Source organism: Brassica oleracea, chromosome C3, assembly GCF_000695525.1.
Source record: "Brassica oleracea var. oleracea cultivar TO1000 chromosome C3, BOL, whole genome shotgun sequence".
Taxonomy (NCBI): domain Eukaryota; kingdom Viridiplantae; phylum Streptophyta; class Magnoliopsida; order Brassicales; family Brassicaceae; genus Brassica; species Brassica oleracea.
The window spans coordinates 14318024-14335868 of record NC_027750.1 but is presented as its reverse complement, the minus strand read 5'-3'; the positions used below and the strand labels follow the sequence as shown (position 1 = coordinate 14335868).

Here is a 17845-nt window from a genome sequence, read left to right as displayed (position 1 = left end):
ATAAATTCATTTGTTCTTCTTCACCAAATCATAAAATTCGATCTGAGAGTGTGAGATGTAGAGATGATGGATACAAAATTTAAGGATTTAATAGTTTTTTTTTTTTTTTTGGTAAAAAAGGATTTAATAGATAATAATAAATAAATTTAGGATATTTATGTCAAAATAAAAGTTTTATTAGAACAATACGATAGTTCAAAAATTAAATATATATATTAATGATGTTTAATGGTTGTTCAATTATATATTTGAAATAATTTGGTCAATGAAATAAAAGTTTTCTTGTTTGATTAAAAATTATGAGCATTAAAATGATGTATTTGTGAATTACTTTTTTTTTTCCAATTTTCAACTTGGGTAAAGTTATAAAATAAATTTTCTTCTGTAGTATATTTTACTTATATTTTAAAATTAATATTAATTATGTTATCAAAATTTCCTTCATTTATTCCAATTTAAATGAAAAAAGCTTGAATTCTCAAAGATGATTGTCGCATAAATATGCCACAAGGGTATAATGATCAAACTATGGAGTAAAACACTGGAAAAACGTTGAATACGATTCAACACTGGAATATTATTGTTTTCCATACAATCACTTCCATGTTTTTCTAGTAATCAATATAGATAGCAATGACAATGGTGGAGTTTAGAGACGAGATATAAGAAGGGGAACAGAGGCAGGTCCTTCTTCACCCATCACAAGCTGAAACAGGTCCAACACACGCATCATGCATTCCTCAGCAGCCATCAGTCCACTCGAATAAGCACCATGAACCGAGCCAGCGAAGCTCGAGCTCGTAGCTTCACCAGCAAAGAACAAGTTATCCACTGGAACCCTAAGCCTCTCGTTGAGATCATGAGGTTTTCCCACAGCATCATAGCTATAAGATCCCAATGAGTTCACATCAGATCCCCACCTCGAGACAAGATACTGCACCGGAGCCATAGCATCTGGAAAGATTCTCTTGAGCTGCATGACTGCGAAACTCGCAGCAGATTCATCTGACATCTTCTCAATGTCTCTGGCGAGCTGACCAGCCGACATGTAAACCAGAAACGGATGACCTGTGGCCTTGTGCAGGTTCAAGAAGTAGCTGCAACCGTAGGAGGTTTCTGCAGCCACTCCTAGTAACTCTACTTGTGGCCAGAAGACTTTCTCGAAATGGAGTATGATCTTGTTCATGATACCTACTCCGAGTTGGTTGATTGCTTCTTGTTTCCAATCTGGTAGCTTCGGTTCGAATGTTATTGTTCCGGATTTTAAGACACCGAGAGGAACAGCGATCACTGCAGCATCCGCAACAAATGTTTTACCGTCTTCTGTAGTTACTTTCACTCCATTATACTGCCTTACGATCTTAGTAACCCTGAGAAGCAAACGAAACATAAGTATATGCCACAACTCTTTAAAAAATATGCAAAGAACCCAATTGGTGATAGAATAGTGATTGACTTGGAAAAAGGCTTAAAGTATCGTCATCGGTTTGATTCTTGCTGGAAACAAAATTGTTACTATTTGACTAGACGAAGATGAGTCCATGCTTTAAGCCTCATTTAAGAAAACTCGGGGTCAATCATTGGTCTCCATGCCCAAACTGATTAATTATTCATACTAAACAGGTTATATCCATTGATAAGTTGTGAAGAGTTTAACCATAGATAACCTCTTATTCTCTTAATCATCCCATCAAATAAGTGGAAGATTCATTAAACTGTGAAACGTTACTCTACTATAATGTAATGTGTTTCCAATGCCAATAAAAAGTAATTTAAAGTAACTTATCTAATAGTAATATAGTATATAACATCCAGTCAAATAAAATGTGTTCCAACCCGTAATATCACAAGTACCACTTTGTCCCGGACCATTGCAAGAAAACTAGACACAAAATCTTTTCTATCTGGCATTAACTTTGTAGGAATAAACAATATATATGCAAAGGTTCGGGGTTTACCTATGGTTTAGTCGAATATCAAGCCCTTTGGCCAAGGTATTGATGACAGGACGATACCCTCTAACCATAAGACCGTGTCCACCAGGAAGAAGTTCCTCCTGCACATGTTAGGTGATGTTCAAGAAACAGTGTGTACTTAAACTCCAAGAGGAAAAGAATGCAACTAACCTGGTCCCAACACTGTACAGAGATGGTATCAGCATCGGCAGCAAACCATCCTTCCATGCGGCACAAGTACCACTGAAGTACATTGTGTGCAAGCCCCTCTAACTTCAACTCGGGTTTTCTTGAAAACACAATTGAGAAAGCCTGAGATATTGACATGTCTGCATCCTCCTCATCCCTCACTTTCTTGACCTGCATTTTCAAAATAAAATATAGCTAAGACTAACACAAGAATCAGAATATGTGAGAAGAAAGACCACATACCTCTTCCAAAATCTGCTTAAATGTTACCCCAACCTCTCTTACTAGCTCTTGAGGAACTTGATTGCCATCCATATCAAACAGAGCATAGCTGCCCAAACGAAAAGAAACCACACATTGAGTTTTAAATAAGAATATAAGTGAATAAAGATTAAAAAAATGCAAACAGACCTCTCAAGATCATGATCATACAAGACCGAGTTGTCACCACTGGTACGATACAAGGGCAGTCCTAGTCTCCCAATTACTGGTGCGAGAGGATTCTCTTTGCACACTCCGTGCAGCCTGTGTATGCTGCAGAGTTAGTAAAAAGGTAAACAATAACTCAACGAAAAGACCAAAGACCTGTGAGAATTACCATGATGCACCAAGATCAACAGGAAAACCGAATGAGTAATCAGTGTGGACTCGTCCACCAATCCTGTCACGTGACTCCAGTACAGTAACCTAAAAAGACAAAAAAACCACACAACCATTAAGAAAACGATGATGATCAAAATCAGTTTCTAGGGTATATCTTCCAAGTACGTGAAACTGCATTTGGTTTTGTAATAAAACAAACAAAACCTGAAAGGAAGCATCTTGAAGAGTGCGAGCAGCTGAGATTCCAGCAAAACCACTTCCGACAACTATCACAGACGGTGACCTTGTCTTCATGCTCTCACCACCTGAAAAAAAACAAAAAAAAAGAAAACTTAAATTTTTATTTAAAAACCTCAACGGTTACAACCAACAATGAAAGAGAGTGATCGGTTAAAAGAATAGAATACCTCTACGCATTTGACGATGATCAGAGTTTTTCCTCGACTCCATGATTTTTTTCAATTTTTGATCAAAAGATTAAGCTCAAGATTATTAGAATTACGGTTATTATTATTATTATTATTACTACGCTGGGGAGAAAAATGAAGGATGAAGATGAGAAGACAAGTCGTGAAGTGGCTCGAAACTGAAGATGAACAAATTAGCCTCCCAAACAAATTCATGCGGCTTCTCTTTTATAATCAACGATGATCGTATGAGCAATTCAAGCGAAAAAAATGGACACTAGAGAGACAGAGACTTTAAGTGAACGAACAAAAAAACACAGATTTCTAGAGAGAGACAAGAGTCCTAGGTTTTCTCGCCTTCCAGTCCTGAACTCGGGTAAAGTAGGTTAGGTGCTTTATATAATAAAAACTTTTGGTTTTATTTAATTGTTAGCAATAAAAATTTAATATTTACGAATATGTATATTATTAATTAACCATTTTAATGAAGTTTTTGCTACTTAATTTACTGATTACTTTGAGACAAAACCTTACTGTTATCTATAAAAAGTCAATATATATATTATATTTATTGCAAATTATTAGAAAGAAATAATTTAATATTTTTAAGTTTGAACCATTTAACTGCTATTATAATTAGTCATCATAATTAAGATTGTAGTAAATAATGATATATATCATTGTCTTTTTTATACTACTTAATTATGCTATTACAAATTATAAAAACATTACATCCGAAAATTTACATGTCTTATGATCATTCACGTCTGACTGGATCACGCTAAAACCGTCAGATTTATTCCTGACGGTATTTCTAACGCCTTGATAATAATCTCTGGTAAAGTTTTTCTCCAATATTCTCCATAATAATATATTATTGTCACTATTCCATAATAATATATTATTGTCACTATAGAGGATATGCTATAATCCTCTATAGTTTGAGACATATATGAACGTTCAGGTGTCCAATCATATTTTGGTTCTTTAGGGGTATGAGATTGACCTCATTTGGATATTCTTAAAGTTTGGTGTGGATTTTTTTGGATTCGGTTTGGATATTTGCACATCGCAAACCTAGTTAAACATGTTTTAACTTCGGGTTTGGTTCTACATTGAGTTTCAGTTATCCCTATACTTGTTTGTGTTTCAAAAGTACATACTTTAGTTCACAAACTTGACAAGTTTAAACAATAGTATTTTAGTTAATTTTAGGTATTAAATAATTCACAAAATGTACATTAGATTAACAACTGAAATAATTATTTATGTAATAGATACTTATTTTAGGTATTCAATAGCATTATAGAATATTTTAAGTATTTATTATGAATTGAGTTCTAGTTGGGTATAAGTTTTTCTGCGATTTTGAATTTTCAGATTTTTTTAATATCCATTCAGATTCGATTCGGATAAAATGCATAATTCGAAATACCGTAGAACAAGATCCATTTGGTATTTATGTCAGGTTCAGATTTATTTTTAGGGATCAGGTTTTTGTATTTTTGAATTTAGTTTATTTGTCTATCCCTAGTTTTAGAATATTAATAATATTACTATAATATTTATTATTAATTTAAATGATTTCATAGAAATATTTTTAGTATGAACAATAATAGATACATTTTATAGCTTTTAATGAAGAGAGAACATCAAATATTTGGGTTACACTTACACCGTTCAACTTTCATGGTTGGACTATTTGCAATTGTTAGTTGAGCTGGGAGTGCGTAAGGGTTTTAGTGTGATGTTTGTTTATGGCGTGTTGTTTAGTTTCTGTTGTTACCACAATATCTAGTGTTTATAAATTAATTTGCTCATGACTTATACCATTAAACAAATTCATTTGACATTTTCCGTGTTTAATATATACGTCTTATATTAGATATTTTAGTTTAAATATCTCTTGTATATAATATTTTACATAGGAAAATTAGATATCTTTACATATTTTAGTCAGATATTAAAGTAAATTTAGTTTTATCATTCTGGTATTATAGTATTTTTGAATTCACCATTTCAAGATTTATGTTGTTAAAGCATATATTTTAGATATCTGAATTTTATATTATATATTGAATATGATTTTTGGGTGAAAGATGTTGTATATTCTATATTTTGTTTACTTTCTCTTACACATAAAAGAGATCGTTGAAATGAATAAATATGACAAAAAAATAAACACATGCACAATAACATAGAGCATATACATCAATGGGTACACAAATAAAGGGAGAGACGAAACATCATGATATGTGTATGTTGGTATTTTGAGCGTAATGAACATAATGAGCATGAACACATAGAGGTTGAGATGAACGAATTGATTCATGCAATCTTAATTCGAAGTGTTTGTTAATAGTTTTGTGGACAGTAAGCATTCATTAGAAATTTAACTAAACATCTTAAATTTACTTATATATGATATTGTAACACCCGAATCCTGCCTCTCGACCAAACTGGATCCGTTTGCTACTTATTAATTTCTTTGCTTGTTTGATTCATTTTAAGTCTTTCAATGTCTAAGTCATATTCAAATATGAGGTTCTAAAACAAATAAACATATAGCACAGCGGAATATAAATGTGTGTAAATTGTATTACTTAGAAACATGAAATCCGATACACAACTTTTTAACAGTTTCATAGACAATCACTAGTTCATCCCTAGCATCATCTAACCACACGTTACATAGCCTCTCACTGACCGATCTTTCACGGCTTCTTGGCTTGACCAGAACCATCCTTAGTTCCGGAAACCACAACCAGATAAGCATTAATCATAATCGAGAATAGAACTGGTCGATTCTACAATACTTGGCTTGGTTTCTAGAACATAGATAAACCTCAGACACATAATTATAAAAAGATATGAACCTGCCTACCGTATCCTAAGTCATACAACCAACCACCCCTTGACTTAGAATCAGATAGACAGTCCAGAATAGATAAACAGAACACACGAACAGTTCTGGATCGCTCCGAAGACCAATCCATCAAACCGGATAGAATCTAGGTTTGACCGGCCCAATTGAAGTCCGGCTCAATGGCCCAACGGACTTCCTTACCTGATCCGGCCTTGGGCCTGGATCCAAATGGCCGAGTAAGCCTCAAGCCCAATCCGGTAGGCTTAGCAACCGATCAGACCTTGCGACTCTTACCCTGACTTAGACAAACCGTGAACCTGTTTTGACTTAACAAGTCATAGACTGATCCATAAGGATCAGACACAAGCTGTCTCAACAGACACCGTTTGGAACATGCACCCCTGCGGTCCTTGGTACCTCTTGATGTTCGTACCTCTTGGTCCTCGTACCTCTTGATGTTCGTAACCTTTGGTTACTTACACCCTTTGGCATCTCACAACCTTTGGTAACTCGTGACCTTTGGCAACTCACAACCTTTGGGACATGACCAACCGTTTAGCCCAACCGCCCAGTCTATGGTGTGAATCGAACCATCCGCATAGCCGACCCGTGTCAAGGCTAGCGGTTCGGTTATGAACGGCCAAGTCTAGGGACGTCTCCCTTGGACTGAACCAACACAACCCTTCGTGTATAAACAGAAAGAAGAGAAAGGGATCGGATAGAAACAGGAAGATGAGAAGCGGTTATGTCTAATGACCCGACCAGAGCCGTGGTGCGATCACAAGGACCGTCCATTCGGTCTGATGGAGCCCTAGCCCACCACGTACCTTCTAAACCGTGTCAGGGTTTTCCATGTTCTTCTCCTGGTCTCGGTCTCCCATACTTGATCGGAGGTTGCTTCACAAACGATCAGATCGCCGGAAACTCTCTCTCTCTACGATTTCTCTGAGTTATTTTACTCTGGATTGGATGAATGAAATTGACAGAGAGGGCCCCATATTTATAGAAAACGAGGGGGTAAGTCTTGCCCCACGAACAGGCATGACTTGCTAGCGGATGGGCACCATCGGCCAAGGGTTGCACCGTCTCGGCCACTTGCATCCCATCGCCTATTCTGATTGGGTTTGGGGTCGGTCATAAGCCCAAGGCCTTACCCAAGCCTTTTGGACTTAGCCCACAGCCTTGTCCCAAGCCCCAACGGTCCATGACCCCATGACCGGACCTCACAGCCCGCCACTGGCCCGTACCCGGACCATCGACCCGTACCCGGACCATCGGCCCGAAACCCGAACAGTCCGTTGAGCTGAGGTGAGCTGACTCCCAGTTGCCCCAGCTGAGTGAGCTAGAAGTCCAGCTAGTGGAGCTGACTTAGTAGTGGCCGAGCTGGAGTGAGCTTAACCTAGCCTCGTTGAGCTAGTCGAGATACCCGTTCACTTCGTCCAGTTACCGTCTTACTCGTCCTAGCTGACTCTCGACTTATATAAGGTTAAGTCTAAGTTTACTTATGTTCTTAACCTTCAAACTTGGCCATGGAACGCTTGCCTTTATATCCTAAAACTGGCTGGTTCGTTCCCTCGAACCATGGTCGTCCCGACAATCCTTATCTAGGATTGCGGATGTTACAGATATTTTCTTAATAAAAATAATATTCATTAAAACAATAACATTCCTATTAAAAAACAAATATATTTCACATTAGGCAATTATCATTTTATTGTTTATCATATTTAATCTAGACCATTATATATATATATATATATATATATTTCAGCAATTAATTATGAAACGAAAATTTTAAAATTATCATATTAACTTCTTATATACAACAAAATAAATAATATTTTATTGGTTGAAACATTTTATTTTTTTTTATTTTTTTAGTAAAAATAAAAACACCAAACAGAAAATAATATATTAAATAAATAATATTTTTATAATAATAAGTCATTTAATTTAGTCACATACAAACATTTTGTGAATAAAAATTTCTAGACAAATATTTTTAATAAAATATGTATTAATTCATATAAAACTAATGTTTAAAATTAAAACTATTAATATAATGTTGCATTTAAAAAAAATACTATATTAATATATGATATGTACAATTTCATCAAAAAAAATTTTTACAACAAATATAAAATTTTCAAAAAAATATTATATACATAAAAATTTATATTAAATTTATATTTTTTATATTTTAAATGCTATTTAAAATATATATATATATATATATATATATTTGCACAAACGTGCGGGTTCAAATCTAGGTAAAAAGTTAATAGATCGCAGTTAGACATAGATCTAATAAGTCTATATATATATATATATATATATCAGGTATCTGACTAAATTTGAAGAGTTCTAAAATATACGCTGGCCAATATCAATCATGCGTATGATTCTTAAAAATCTGCCAAATAAAACTTAAATAAAAATGGACACTTTAATTTCTAGACGCTTACGAATGACTCTATATGATATTGGTAGCTATGAGTTTGGTTACAACTGAAGATGAAACATTTACAATAATATGCTCGATGTATTTTTTTATCCTCCGCATAAAACTTTTCAAAACAATTTTCCATATTCACTAGTATGTGATTTTTGTATTCTCTCAAACGTTATTCAGACTGAGAAAATATCTTAAGTTAATGTGTCGTACTAATCCACGAGATGGAACCATTTTAAATGGTTTAAACTAATGAAAGTCATATACAAAACTGATGGGAAAAGTTGAGTTCTCCAATGCAAATTTTTCACTATAGTTAGCGAAATACTCAATTATTTCATTTGTACATTATAACCTCATATTTGTTAAATAGACCATTTTATTTACTCATAAACTTCAACAAACTTACAGTAAGTTTAACTTATACCGTCGTTATCTGGATGTGTTCAAATTTATTATATATTATTTCGAAAACAAAATTAAAAACAGTAGTTTGTTCTTACTAATTAGAATATATGCAATTGGATGGGACACAAAAAAACGAGTTAAGTAATCACTAAAACATATCAAACTATATAAGCAGTTGATAGTCCACAAGTTGATATGCTAGACAACATTCAAAACCTGAACGTTGATAGTAAAGAGGAATATAAGCAGTTGATAGTCCACAAGTTTTTCTCTTATTGTCGTTGGGATATCATATTTTGTGTTTGTGTGACGGATCTATTAATTGGATTAGCAACTAAGAAATATTCATCTTGGATAAACTCGTAGAAGTAGTAGAGGGCTTCAGGAGAAAATTGAAAAAAACGAGAAGGGAAAAAAGATGATACTCAAAAAGAAAATTTATTTCTGGTTTTAATATAAGTATGTTTATGCATAGTTTTTTTTTGTTTGAGAACTAGCTTTATGTTTATGCATAGTTGAGTGTGTGAATCTAACCTTTGAGATTTCATTTTATTTCTTTGTTTTTAGTTTCGAATTAGCTGTTGTAACGTCGATTGTTTTTCTCACTTAGGTCGACTATTTAAAAACTGAGATATGTTAAACAATGAACTTAGCACAGAGAATTGTCTAAGATATTTTACTCAATTATTGCTAAAATGGATTGTTGTCCAGTGGAGCACAAGACTAACAACTGAAATTGTGGATGTGTGACAAATGACAGATGACTTTCACTGAAATCTGCTCCTTCACATGTAGCTTGCTTGCCTTTTCATCTCTATATTTATATGTATTTAAACAATCGGCAACACAATAATATGACATCCTAAAAGATCAATAATGTATCAAACTCCGGCCACATCTCTATTTATATGTATTTCTTAGAGCTAGATAATGTTTTTGTTTCTCTTAGGAGAACATATATAGAACAAAATTAATGGAAAACAGCATGGGTTTTCTAGCTTTTTTTATCAAGAAAACAATTCATTTTTCGAAGATATTAGTGAAATATGAACCACATACCAAACATGTATTTTACATTTTATGGTTCTGGACGATTATGAAAGCTCATGTCATTTGACAGTAAGGTTAACATACATAAACTCGCATATACAGAAAATAACGTTTAAACTATGTTCAAAAGATGGCCTTAGTTTAAAAAAAAAACTATGTTCAAAAGATTATATAAATAACGAAGAATGCCCCAACAACCAAACAAACCACAAAAGAAAGAAAAAATGCCACAGCCGCTTAGTGGCGCCCTAACGAGGACCGTCGGTGGTCTTCGTCGGCGCAGAAGTACGTTGACTTTCCTGTCCCGCCGGAGAACCAAATGTCATCATCTCCATCGGCTACGTTTAATATCAAACCACAACATGTCAAATAAACTACGTCGTTTGTGGCATTTCACTGGGCTCTTATATGTACTTAACTACGTAACGTATGAGCCTTACCTGAGACGTGCCCTGCATACGTGGGAATAGGCCAACATATCTACCAAACCGATCGGGAAAAACTTGGCTTTGTACCGGGTTTTGACAAACTAAACCAGGATTGTTCTGAATAGCAGACCCGTCGATAACCGGAAATCGTGGCAACAGTACCGGGCTTTGCACCTGACGGATGAACGGTGGAGGAGGCTGTACCCCAGGGAACATAATAGGAGTCGCTGCAGCACCAGCCATTCCACTCCCCATCCACATAACTTGAAGCTGTAACTGAAGTGACTTCAAATAATCTATGGCTTCTTCCAAAATTGAAGCTTTATCAGTCTACAAGAAAAACAAACTCGATTGACACCAACTTAATCAATTAGTCCCCATATCAGATTCAAGTTTATAACTTACTTTTGTGCAGTGAGGTATTAGTTCGTGCAAAGCCTTCATTCTCTCATTGATCCTATCTCTCCTCCTCTAATTTAATTAACAAATGAAACAGAGTTACTTAGTATATATATCTTTGTCTGAATACATCATACACTACCCTCCGATAAAATAGATGTTTTAGTTTATAATAAATAATAAACCTCAAAGAACAATGAACTTTATTGAAATGCTATTAGTTTAAAGTTAGTGAAAATTGACAATAGCAAAAAATACATTTATGATGAAAAAAAATTAATTAGACGAATTGAAAAAAATACCCTTTCGGAAAGATTATGAACTTCAGCTGCTCGACTTCTTCGGGTTGATCCTGATCCTTGGTTCGACTTGCTATTACCGATAGCCTGTAAAACGTTTCAAGAACAATGAGAAATGGACTAAGAAAACGTTTCAAGAACTTATCATCATGAGTTAAAAAATAAAGCATACATCTGACTGAGACACAGATTCATCAGTGTCCATTATATGTTTTCTCTTACGGTCTGCTGTGATGCTTCTTCCACAAGCTATTTCTTTGTTGTTCTTGCCAAAGCTGCAACCAGAGGAGCCACCTGATGATGAATTTTCGGTCGAGTAGAGCCTCTCATCGATTGTTTTACTTGGATCATGAGTCAATGAGACATCGGGATCGGTTTGAGATTGGTTGCTCCCGCAGTGGTTCGGTCCAACGGTCATCACCGAGTACTGTTCTTTTCCTAGTTCCCTACCTCCTGATGATGAATCCGTTAGCCTAAACTTAGGAGGAGGCATGACTTGATCAGGAGGGACAGGACCGGCCTCGTGCTTAACCGTCTCTGAAGCAGGTCTCTGGAGGGGATCTATAGTTGAGAAGAAAGGTGAGGTGAAGTCTTCGGATTCAAATGGATCTTCATCTAGAGGGTATTGGATCCAAGAGACGGTTTCTTGATCTTCAAGAAAAGTGTTGGATCTTAGGGTTTCTTGATCCTGTTTCTGAGCTTGAGCTTGAGCTTGAGTATGATCTCTATGAGTTTGGCTCTGCTGAACCACTTGCCCATCTCGCCATAACAACTCTACTAGTTCATCTTGTGGCCTACACATATACACACTCAGAGACTATTGTATAGTCCTTTTTAATTAATGTATAAATTAGATTAAACATTATATTACCTTATAAATCTTCTATTATTGGACAGATTGTAATTCTCCTCAAAACTCCAACCTTGGTGTTCCATGTCAGATCTCTGGAGACATGGAAATAATTTATTTATCAACCTATTATAAGTGAACAGAGCTAATCATATCTTATGATTAATTAAGAAGAGATACAAAGGAGCATAAAGTACAATTTTATAATTCCCAACTCCAATAATTTTGTTACACTAATCATATAAAAAGAGTTATAAATAATTAAATTAAAAGCAGGAACATGAGTTCATTTTATTAATATTATTCCAAATATAGTAACATCTCTTAGAACCAAAAGAGATGTTACTATATTTGGAAAGCTTCTGGACGAATCAGAAGCTGAAGAAGTAGAAGATCTAAACCTGACTTGTGGAAGTTGAAGTTCCACGCCCAACAACAGGAACAAAACTTTCTCTTTCCTCTCACTTGCTCTCTAGTCTCTACATAAACCCATAGGCCAGAAGTTTCTTAAGAAGCTCTCATAAAACATGAAAGAAACAGAGGAGAGAGAGATGGGTAAGGTTCTTTACTTCTTTTGGTACAGACAGAAAGTGACAGAAGCATAAAGAGGAGAGATATTACAGCGAGGGAGATAATGATTCTGTAAGCACAACAGCACAGCAACCTTTCAGACAGAACGCCACGTGGCAAGTTCTGGGACATTATGTTGGAATCAATGGGACCAACCGGTGGAGATCTTCTTCTTTAGGGATGAGATCTATTGCTAGATTTCCAGAGGTGGTTTCTGATCTGTACCTTATCTAAAGAAAACTCTGCAAACAATGATTTGAGGGTGTTTTTGTCAAATCATATATATGGCTTCTTTCTTCTGAAAATGATTTATTCTTCACTATCCGCCAAATTCAATTACGTTTCTTTTGTTATTTTGGATTTAAATTAAGTTCGAATTATTATCTTTTTTTTTTTGAGCAAAAAAAAGTTCGAATTATTATCTAAGTTCAATGGTTTCATTGAATATGAGGCACACAAGTCTCAACAATTTTCTTTTTATCAAATTAGTAGTTCTTGGCGTTGATCATTATCAACATAATAATAGCACAAAGCTCTCTCGAGAACATGACACATCAGACTTTTAAATCATTGTGGAGTTGTCATGTCAATAAATGAAAAAAATTGTACTACACATCAGCTTAGTTGATCTCAAGAAATTATCTATTTCCCTTCTCAAAGTCGTAGAGACTCTTCTTCTCTGTTTCACATTAGTTATCTCAAAAAATTGACTGACACTCTTCATCTCTTCTTCACATTAATTTGTGATTTATATGGCAACGCTTTAGCTTTTAGGTATTTTGAACGAAGCCGTGAATATGATAAGGTAAATTCTTCATAACCATGTTTTCTAAATCTTTGTTTGTTGCTTTATTTTTTAATGGTCGTGTTATCTATTTAAATAGAAAATGAATACAGTGTTTTAGGTTTTGCAAATAAGAACATAACAAGAAATAAACAACACTAAAAAGTTTTTCATCAAACAATTAGTACATCGAATGGAAAGTAGGTGAAAAGTAGGCTCTATCCATTCAATTGCTTCTGCAGGACCAGGGCTGAAGCAGGTTCGAAGCTAAGCCAGGTTGTGTTTTACGTTAAGAAAAAACTTTGTTCTCTGGTGTTAACGGTTCTGCTTCTCATCTTTATTTCTGAACCAAGAGTTTAATAAAATTCTCTTTCTACAGAATCTTACAAGCCAGCTCTCCTTTTATCAGTTCAACTCTGATCTGGTTATCTTTATTTTTGATTAAATTCTAGATGGAATCGTAAAATTTGGAATTCGAAGTCGATGAGGCTTGTTTGTCTAAACTTCTCTGAAGTATATGACAAATGAAACAGAGAGTCGGAGACAATGATATCATCACACCAACAGTAGTTTTTGTATAGGTTGATACATGGAATCAGAAGGATCCATAGAGTACTAGAGTTGCTTCCTTGGATAAACATTTGGGTTTATATAATTGGATGGTAATATTGTGTTGGCCATGGATAAGTGCTTCTAGAGTATTAAAGGAGAAAACTGCAAACAAATATTAACTAAAAAATTATGTTCTTCTAGGATTTACAAAGAAATTTCATGTATTAAGTTTCGTGATTTTTAAGGAACAATGGGTTGGGAATTCAAGCTTCTTTAACTAATCTCAATTAAACGAAAAGTGCTTACGTTTTTTAGGGTTTATATTCAAGAATAGATCAAGTTAGTATGTTGTTATACAAGGTAATTTCTTAAGATGAAACAAAATCAATTTGGTTTGTGACTTTATATGTGTTTGCCTCCCAAATTTTAATCAGAGGTCTTTTCCTTCACAACAAAAGAGAAGCTCACAAGAGGTGAAACAGATTGTATTTGTATCAGCAATTATAAGATATCATATATTGATTTTATCAATCTCTCATTCCTAAATTTTGATTCCATTATATAGTATTTACGAACATGGATTATGTTTGTATTATATATCTCTCAAGAAATGTTTCAAGTAAAAGCGAGCCAAAAAATTATTATGGAAGTGTGCAAGAGATTGAGTAAAAATGAGTAGAATAGATGTCACGATAAAGGAGAAGAAAAAGTTGCGACAAAGCACATTACTCACAAGATTAGAAAGTTTTGAAAAAACAAAAATATATAGTATATGATAAATTTGATTGCTAGGAATATTTTTTTAATTTTCATAAAATGTAAATTTCTTAGTCGTTTAATTATTTTCTCGTTGTTGACATACGCTAAACAAATTCTGTCTATATAAACTAACAAAAAGTATTTTAATATTTATAAATAAACATTATAAATATTATGATTTTATCTCAAAAACGAGTTCTGTCTATATAAACTAACATTATGATTTTATCTCAAAAATATATACATCTAATTTTGAAACTATATTTATCTAAAAAGCCAAGAAGAATTAGGAAATTAACATCCGATTTCATTTTTTCTATTGGCTCTCAAAGTTTTTTATTAGGATATTGTTTGTCTCTTAATAATTAAGTTAACCAAATTTTTACTCCTAAAAGCATACTTTTAGCTAAAATAATATATATGTTATGAAAACTATTCACTATACATTTAATAGATGCAAATAATAATAATATTTTTTGTAAAACTACATACACAATAAAAGTAAAACCAAAGTTAGGGGTGCATTATTTTCCTAAATATGCATGGTTTCTAAGTATATAGTCATCTATTCTTATATGTTGACTAATACTTTATCTTTTTCATTGTTTACAATATAAATTTGTAATTTTAGTTATAATTTTTGGGATTGTTTTCTTTTCAAAATGTAGAAATATATGTTATAGAAGATTCATTTTGTATCAGATCATATATATTTTTCTTTTTTGCAAAATCTGAATACCACAATTTTTCTAACGTCGATGCTTGCTGCCCCTAAATCAAATGAGTGAATATATACTATTTATAAAATCTAAAAGCACATAAATAAAAACTAATTTAAGAAAATAATTTTTTTAAGAAAATAATGTTTATCGGAAAACCCGCGGCGTAGCGCGGGAACTAACCTAGTTGAATTTAAAGGAACTATTGGATACCAAGATGGAGAGTCGTGCTCACCTTATCATTTTCGTGCTCACCTTATCATTTTTGAGGCATTGGCCTCAAATCCCCTCTCACATCAGTATATTTTGGAGCCCCTATATTCATAAATAATCATACGATCAAAATGACGATATGATAACTAAAAAACCATACTATCTTCTAATACTTTATCATAATACAAGCATTTCTATTTAGTTATTGTGGACATTAATTTCTTTTCCTTTTATTTTAAATGTCCAAAACACTTTTTCTGTATAGAAATTAAGTTTATATATAAAATTTTCATAACCAAAATATAATGTTTGCCATTAATTTTTTTTCTTAAAAATAATGTCAAAAATTTAGGATAGGAAAACAATTTAGTTTCTGGTTCATGTTAAAAAATTTAATACCGTTGATACAAAATAAATTATTTGTGCCTCAGGCCCCTCATAATCTTAGCACGGCACTGCCAAGATGTATATACATTTTATCATTTAAAGGAACTTTGTAATTTCGGAAAAGATGGTGCTTCTTTATTGACTCATATATCGTTTTGCAATTCATTGCGTTGTCTTAATAATAATAATTTGTGGACCGTCTTGCCTACTAGTGCTGGACCACACCTCACCGCTTCTAGGATTCTATTTCTAACATCATCACATTAAATTATACTCCATGTTTTTTTTTAACAACACTCCGTGTTTTTTTTTTGTAAATGTATACTATCATTTTCTCTTAATTGCACCGTTAAGACAATCTTAATCAACCTCTAGCAACATAATTCCAAAAACTTTATTTTGATATGAATTTCAAGATTTCTTATATGCAAAGTACTGTTACGGCCAAACAAACGGTATAAAAACGGAACAGACATAACAAATATTGAACAATATAAGTGGTCTCCTCCGTCCATGGGTGTCATAAAGCGCGTAACAGTGATGGAGCATGCATGGGAGAAGGATGCACGTGTAAGTGGATTGGGCTGGGTTTTCATAGGCTCCTAGGGTGTTTGTGATATTGTTTGGAAAGATGTCGAGTAACCGAACGCTCACGCAAAAAAAAAAAATATGAAAAAAAAAACATTTCCTTACAATCGTTTCAATTATTTGTATCGAGTAACTGGAGTGTGGGTTACGTCTGCACATGCTTCATTTCAAATGCGTCGCCAAAAGTTAAATAATACAATCACACGAATGTATTTTTTCAGTATACAATATTTTTAAAAAGAGCTTATATAATATCTTGCAAATGGTAGGAGATAACACCGCATGTTTTGTTTTTCTACTTTTGGGAACTGGTGATCACTGTGCTGCAGCCTCTTTATAAATGATGTATATATCTACTAAAATGTTTTTTGAAATCAATTAGTTGTGATCAGATGATAGTTAACCAATTAGCGATAATTACGGATACATATGCTTCTTCTTTTTTAACACTAGGAATACATATGCTAGCTTATCAAAATCAAATATGAAACAGGTTTTGTAGCCTAATGATTAAAACCAAATCCAGAAGCTCACTAAGAGCTCGAAGATCGGTGAATCAAAGCCGGAAAGGTGATTGGATAGAAAGAGAGCCACCTTCGAGAATCCTAGATTCGTGATGATTGATAGATGATATACATCACAGATGATGATGATCGAGTGAGAGAGAGAAAAGAAGGAAGAGATCAAAGAAGAAGATAATTTATAACGACCCTAATCCGGTATTTGCTTTCTTAACCGGTTTGGTTTCAATAATAATTTTAATAAACCAAGCCAAATTATTTTCCTTCTCCACTGCGTTTTGGTATATGTATATATACGCCCAACGTGTGTGTATCTCCTTCATTTTAAACCTAGCCGTCAAAGTGGAGAACTGAAAGAAGTCTTCAGCCTTTCCGTTCACCTCCATCTCTGATAGGGAGGTACGTTGCACCGGAGCCGATTGTTGGATCAATTAAATGCCTTTGGGCTTTAATTAAAAGGTGAATGTAAATGCCATGTGATTTACATATAATAAACCCAAGGAGAGGTCATGGGGAAGTATCCCACATCGGCCGAGAGGAAAAAATTTGAGTGATATAAATATGCCTTCTCACTATGAGAGCTTAAACAGCTTGGAGAGAGAGGAAGGCTCCCCACGCGCGCCGCCGCCGTCCAGCCGGCTCGGCTTGGGTCTTGGGTCTTGGGTCTTGGTGGAGGGCCTCCGGCCCAATAAGATTCTTTTTGGACCAAGTTAAGCTCAACGTTTTTTGCCATTTCAATTCTAAAAAACAGCTTTGTGTATAAACGACATGTAGTTTGTCTAAAAACGACACGAAGTTTATCTGTTCGAAATGGATCAGAACCGAGTCAACAAGAGAGAAACTTGC

General features: G+C 34.1%; 3 protein-coding genes and 1 long non-coding RNA gene across 5 annotated transcripts; 1 reads left to right on the top strand and 3 right to left on the bottom strand.

Moving 5' to 3' along the window:
• Positions 1-582: 582 nt before the first annotated feature.
• Positions 583-3219, bottom strand: LOC106333466 (probable polyamine oxidase 2). The gene is made up of 8 exons (XM_013771909.1): positions 3155-3219; positions 2952-3052; positions 2743-2831; positions 2556-2669; positions 2388-2475; positions 2127-2315; positions 1959-2056; positions 583-1370 (listed from the first exon to the last, which is right to left on the bottom strand). The coding sequence occupies exons 1-8, from the start codon at positions 3195-3197 to the stop codon at positions 650-652; spliced, it is 1443 nt and encodes a 480-aa protein (XP_013627363.1). The 5' UTR covers positions 3198-3219; the 3' UTR covers positions 583-649.
• On the bottom strand, positions 3206-3387 carry LOC106329942. Its single transcript, XM_013768538.1, has one exon. It carries the CDS (start codon positions 3368-3370, stop codon positions 3206-3208), a length of 165 nt encoding a protein of 54 aa, XP_013623992.1. The 5' UTR covers positions 3371-3387.
• A 6661-nt stretch (positions 3388-10048) lies between these two features.
• LOC106328266 (transcription factor PIF4-like) lies at positions 10049-12675 on the bottom strand. Of its 2 annotated transcripts, none has more exons than XM_013766675.1 (7): positions 12253-12675; positions 11928-12001; positions 11229-11850; positions 11060-11143; positions 10764-10829; positions 10371-10688; positions 10049-10268 (listed from the first exon to the last, which is right to left on the bottom strand). In XM_013766675.1, the coding sequence occupies exons 2-7, from the start codon at positions 11990-11992 to the stop codon at positions 10179-10181; spliced, it is 1245 nt and encodes a 414-aa protein (XP_013622129.1). In that variant the 5' UTR covers positions 11993-12001; positions 12253-12675; the 3' UTR covers positions 10049-10178. The 2 variants fall into 2 exon arrangements, with proteins under 2 accessions (XP_013622129.1, XP_013622128.1); XM_013766674.1 differs by having other exon boundaries at positions 12308-12674.
• A 295-nt stretch (positions 12676-12970) lies between these two features.
• On the top strand, positions 12971-14074 carry LOC106333267. The gene is made up of 2 exons (XR_001268326.1): positions 12971-13536; positions 13713-14074. It is a non-coding gene; the product is annotated as an uncharacterized LOC106333267 (long non-coding RNA).
• The last annotated feature ends 3771 nt before the right edge of the window (positions 14075-17845 follow it).

Excerpts from the sequence above, each read along its gene's own strand:
- LOC106328266 (XM_013766675.1), bottom strand. The coding sequence starts at position 11,992 with ATGGAACACCAAGGTTGGAGTTTTGAGGAGAATTACAATCTGTCCAAT. Across the intron at positions 11,144-11,228 it reads AATCTGTGTCTCAGTCAGAT|GCTATCGGTAATAGCAAGTC; the intron begins GTATGCTTTATT and ends AACGTTTTACAG. Across the intron at positions 10,689-10,763 it reads TAATACCTCACTGCACAAAA|ACTGATAAAGCTTCAATTTT; the intron begins GTAAGTTATAAA and ends TTTTTCTTGTAG.
- LOC106329942 (XM_013768538.1), bottom strand. The coding sequence starts at position 3,370 with ATGAATTTGTTTGGGAGGCTAATTTGTTCATCTTCAGTTTCGAGCCAC.
- LOC106333466 (XM_013771909.1), bottom strand. The coding sequence starts at position 3,197 with ATGGAGTCGAGGAAAAACTCTGATCATCGTCAAATGCGTAGAG. Across the intron at positions 3,053-3,154 it reads TCATCGTCAAATGCGTAGAG|GTGGTGAGAGCATGAAGACA; the intron begins GTATTCTATTCT and ends GTTTTTTTTCAG. Across the intron at positions 2,057-2,126 it reads CTGTACAGTGTTGGGACCAG|GAGGAACTTCTTCCTGGTGG; the intron begins GTTAGTTGCATT and ends TAACATGTGCAG.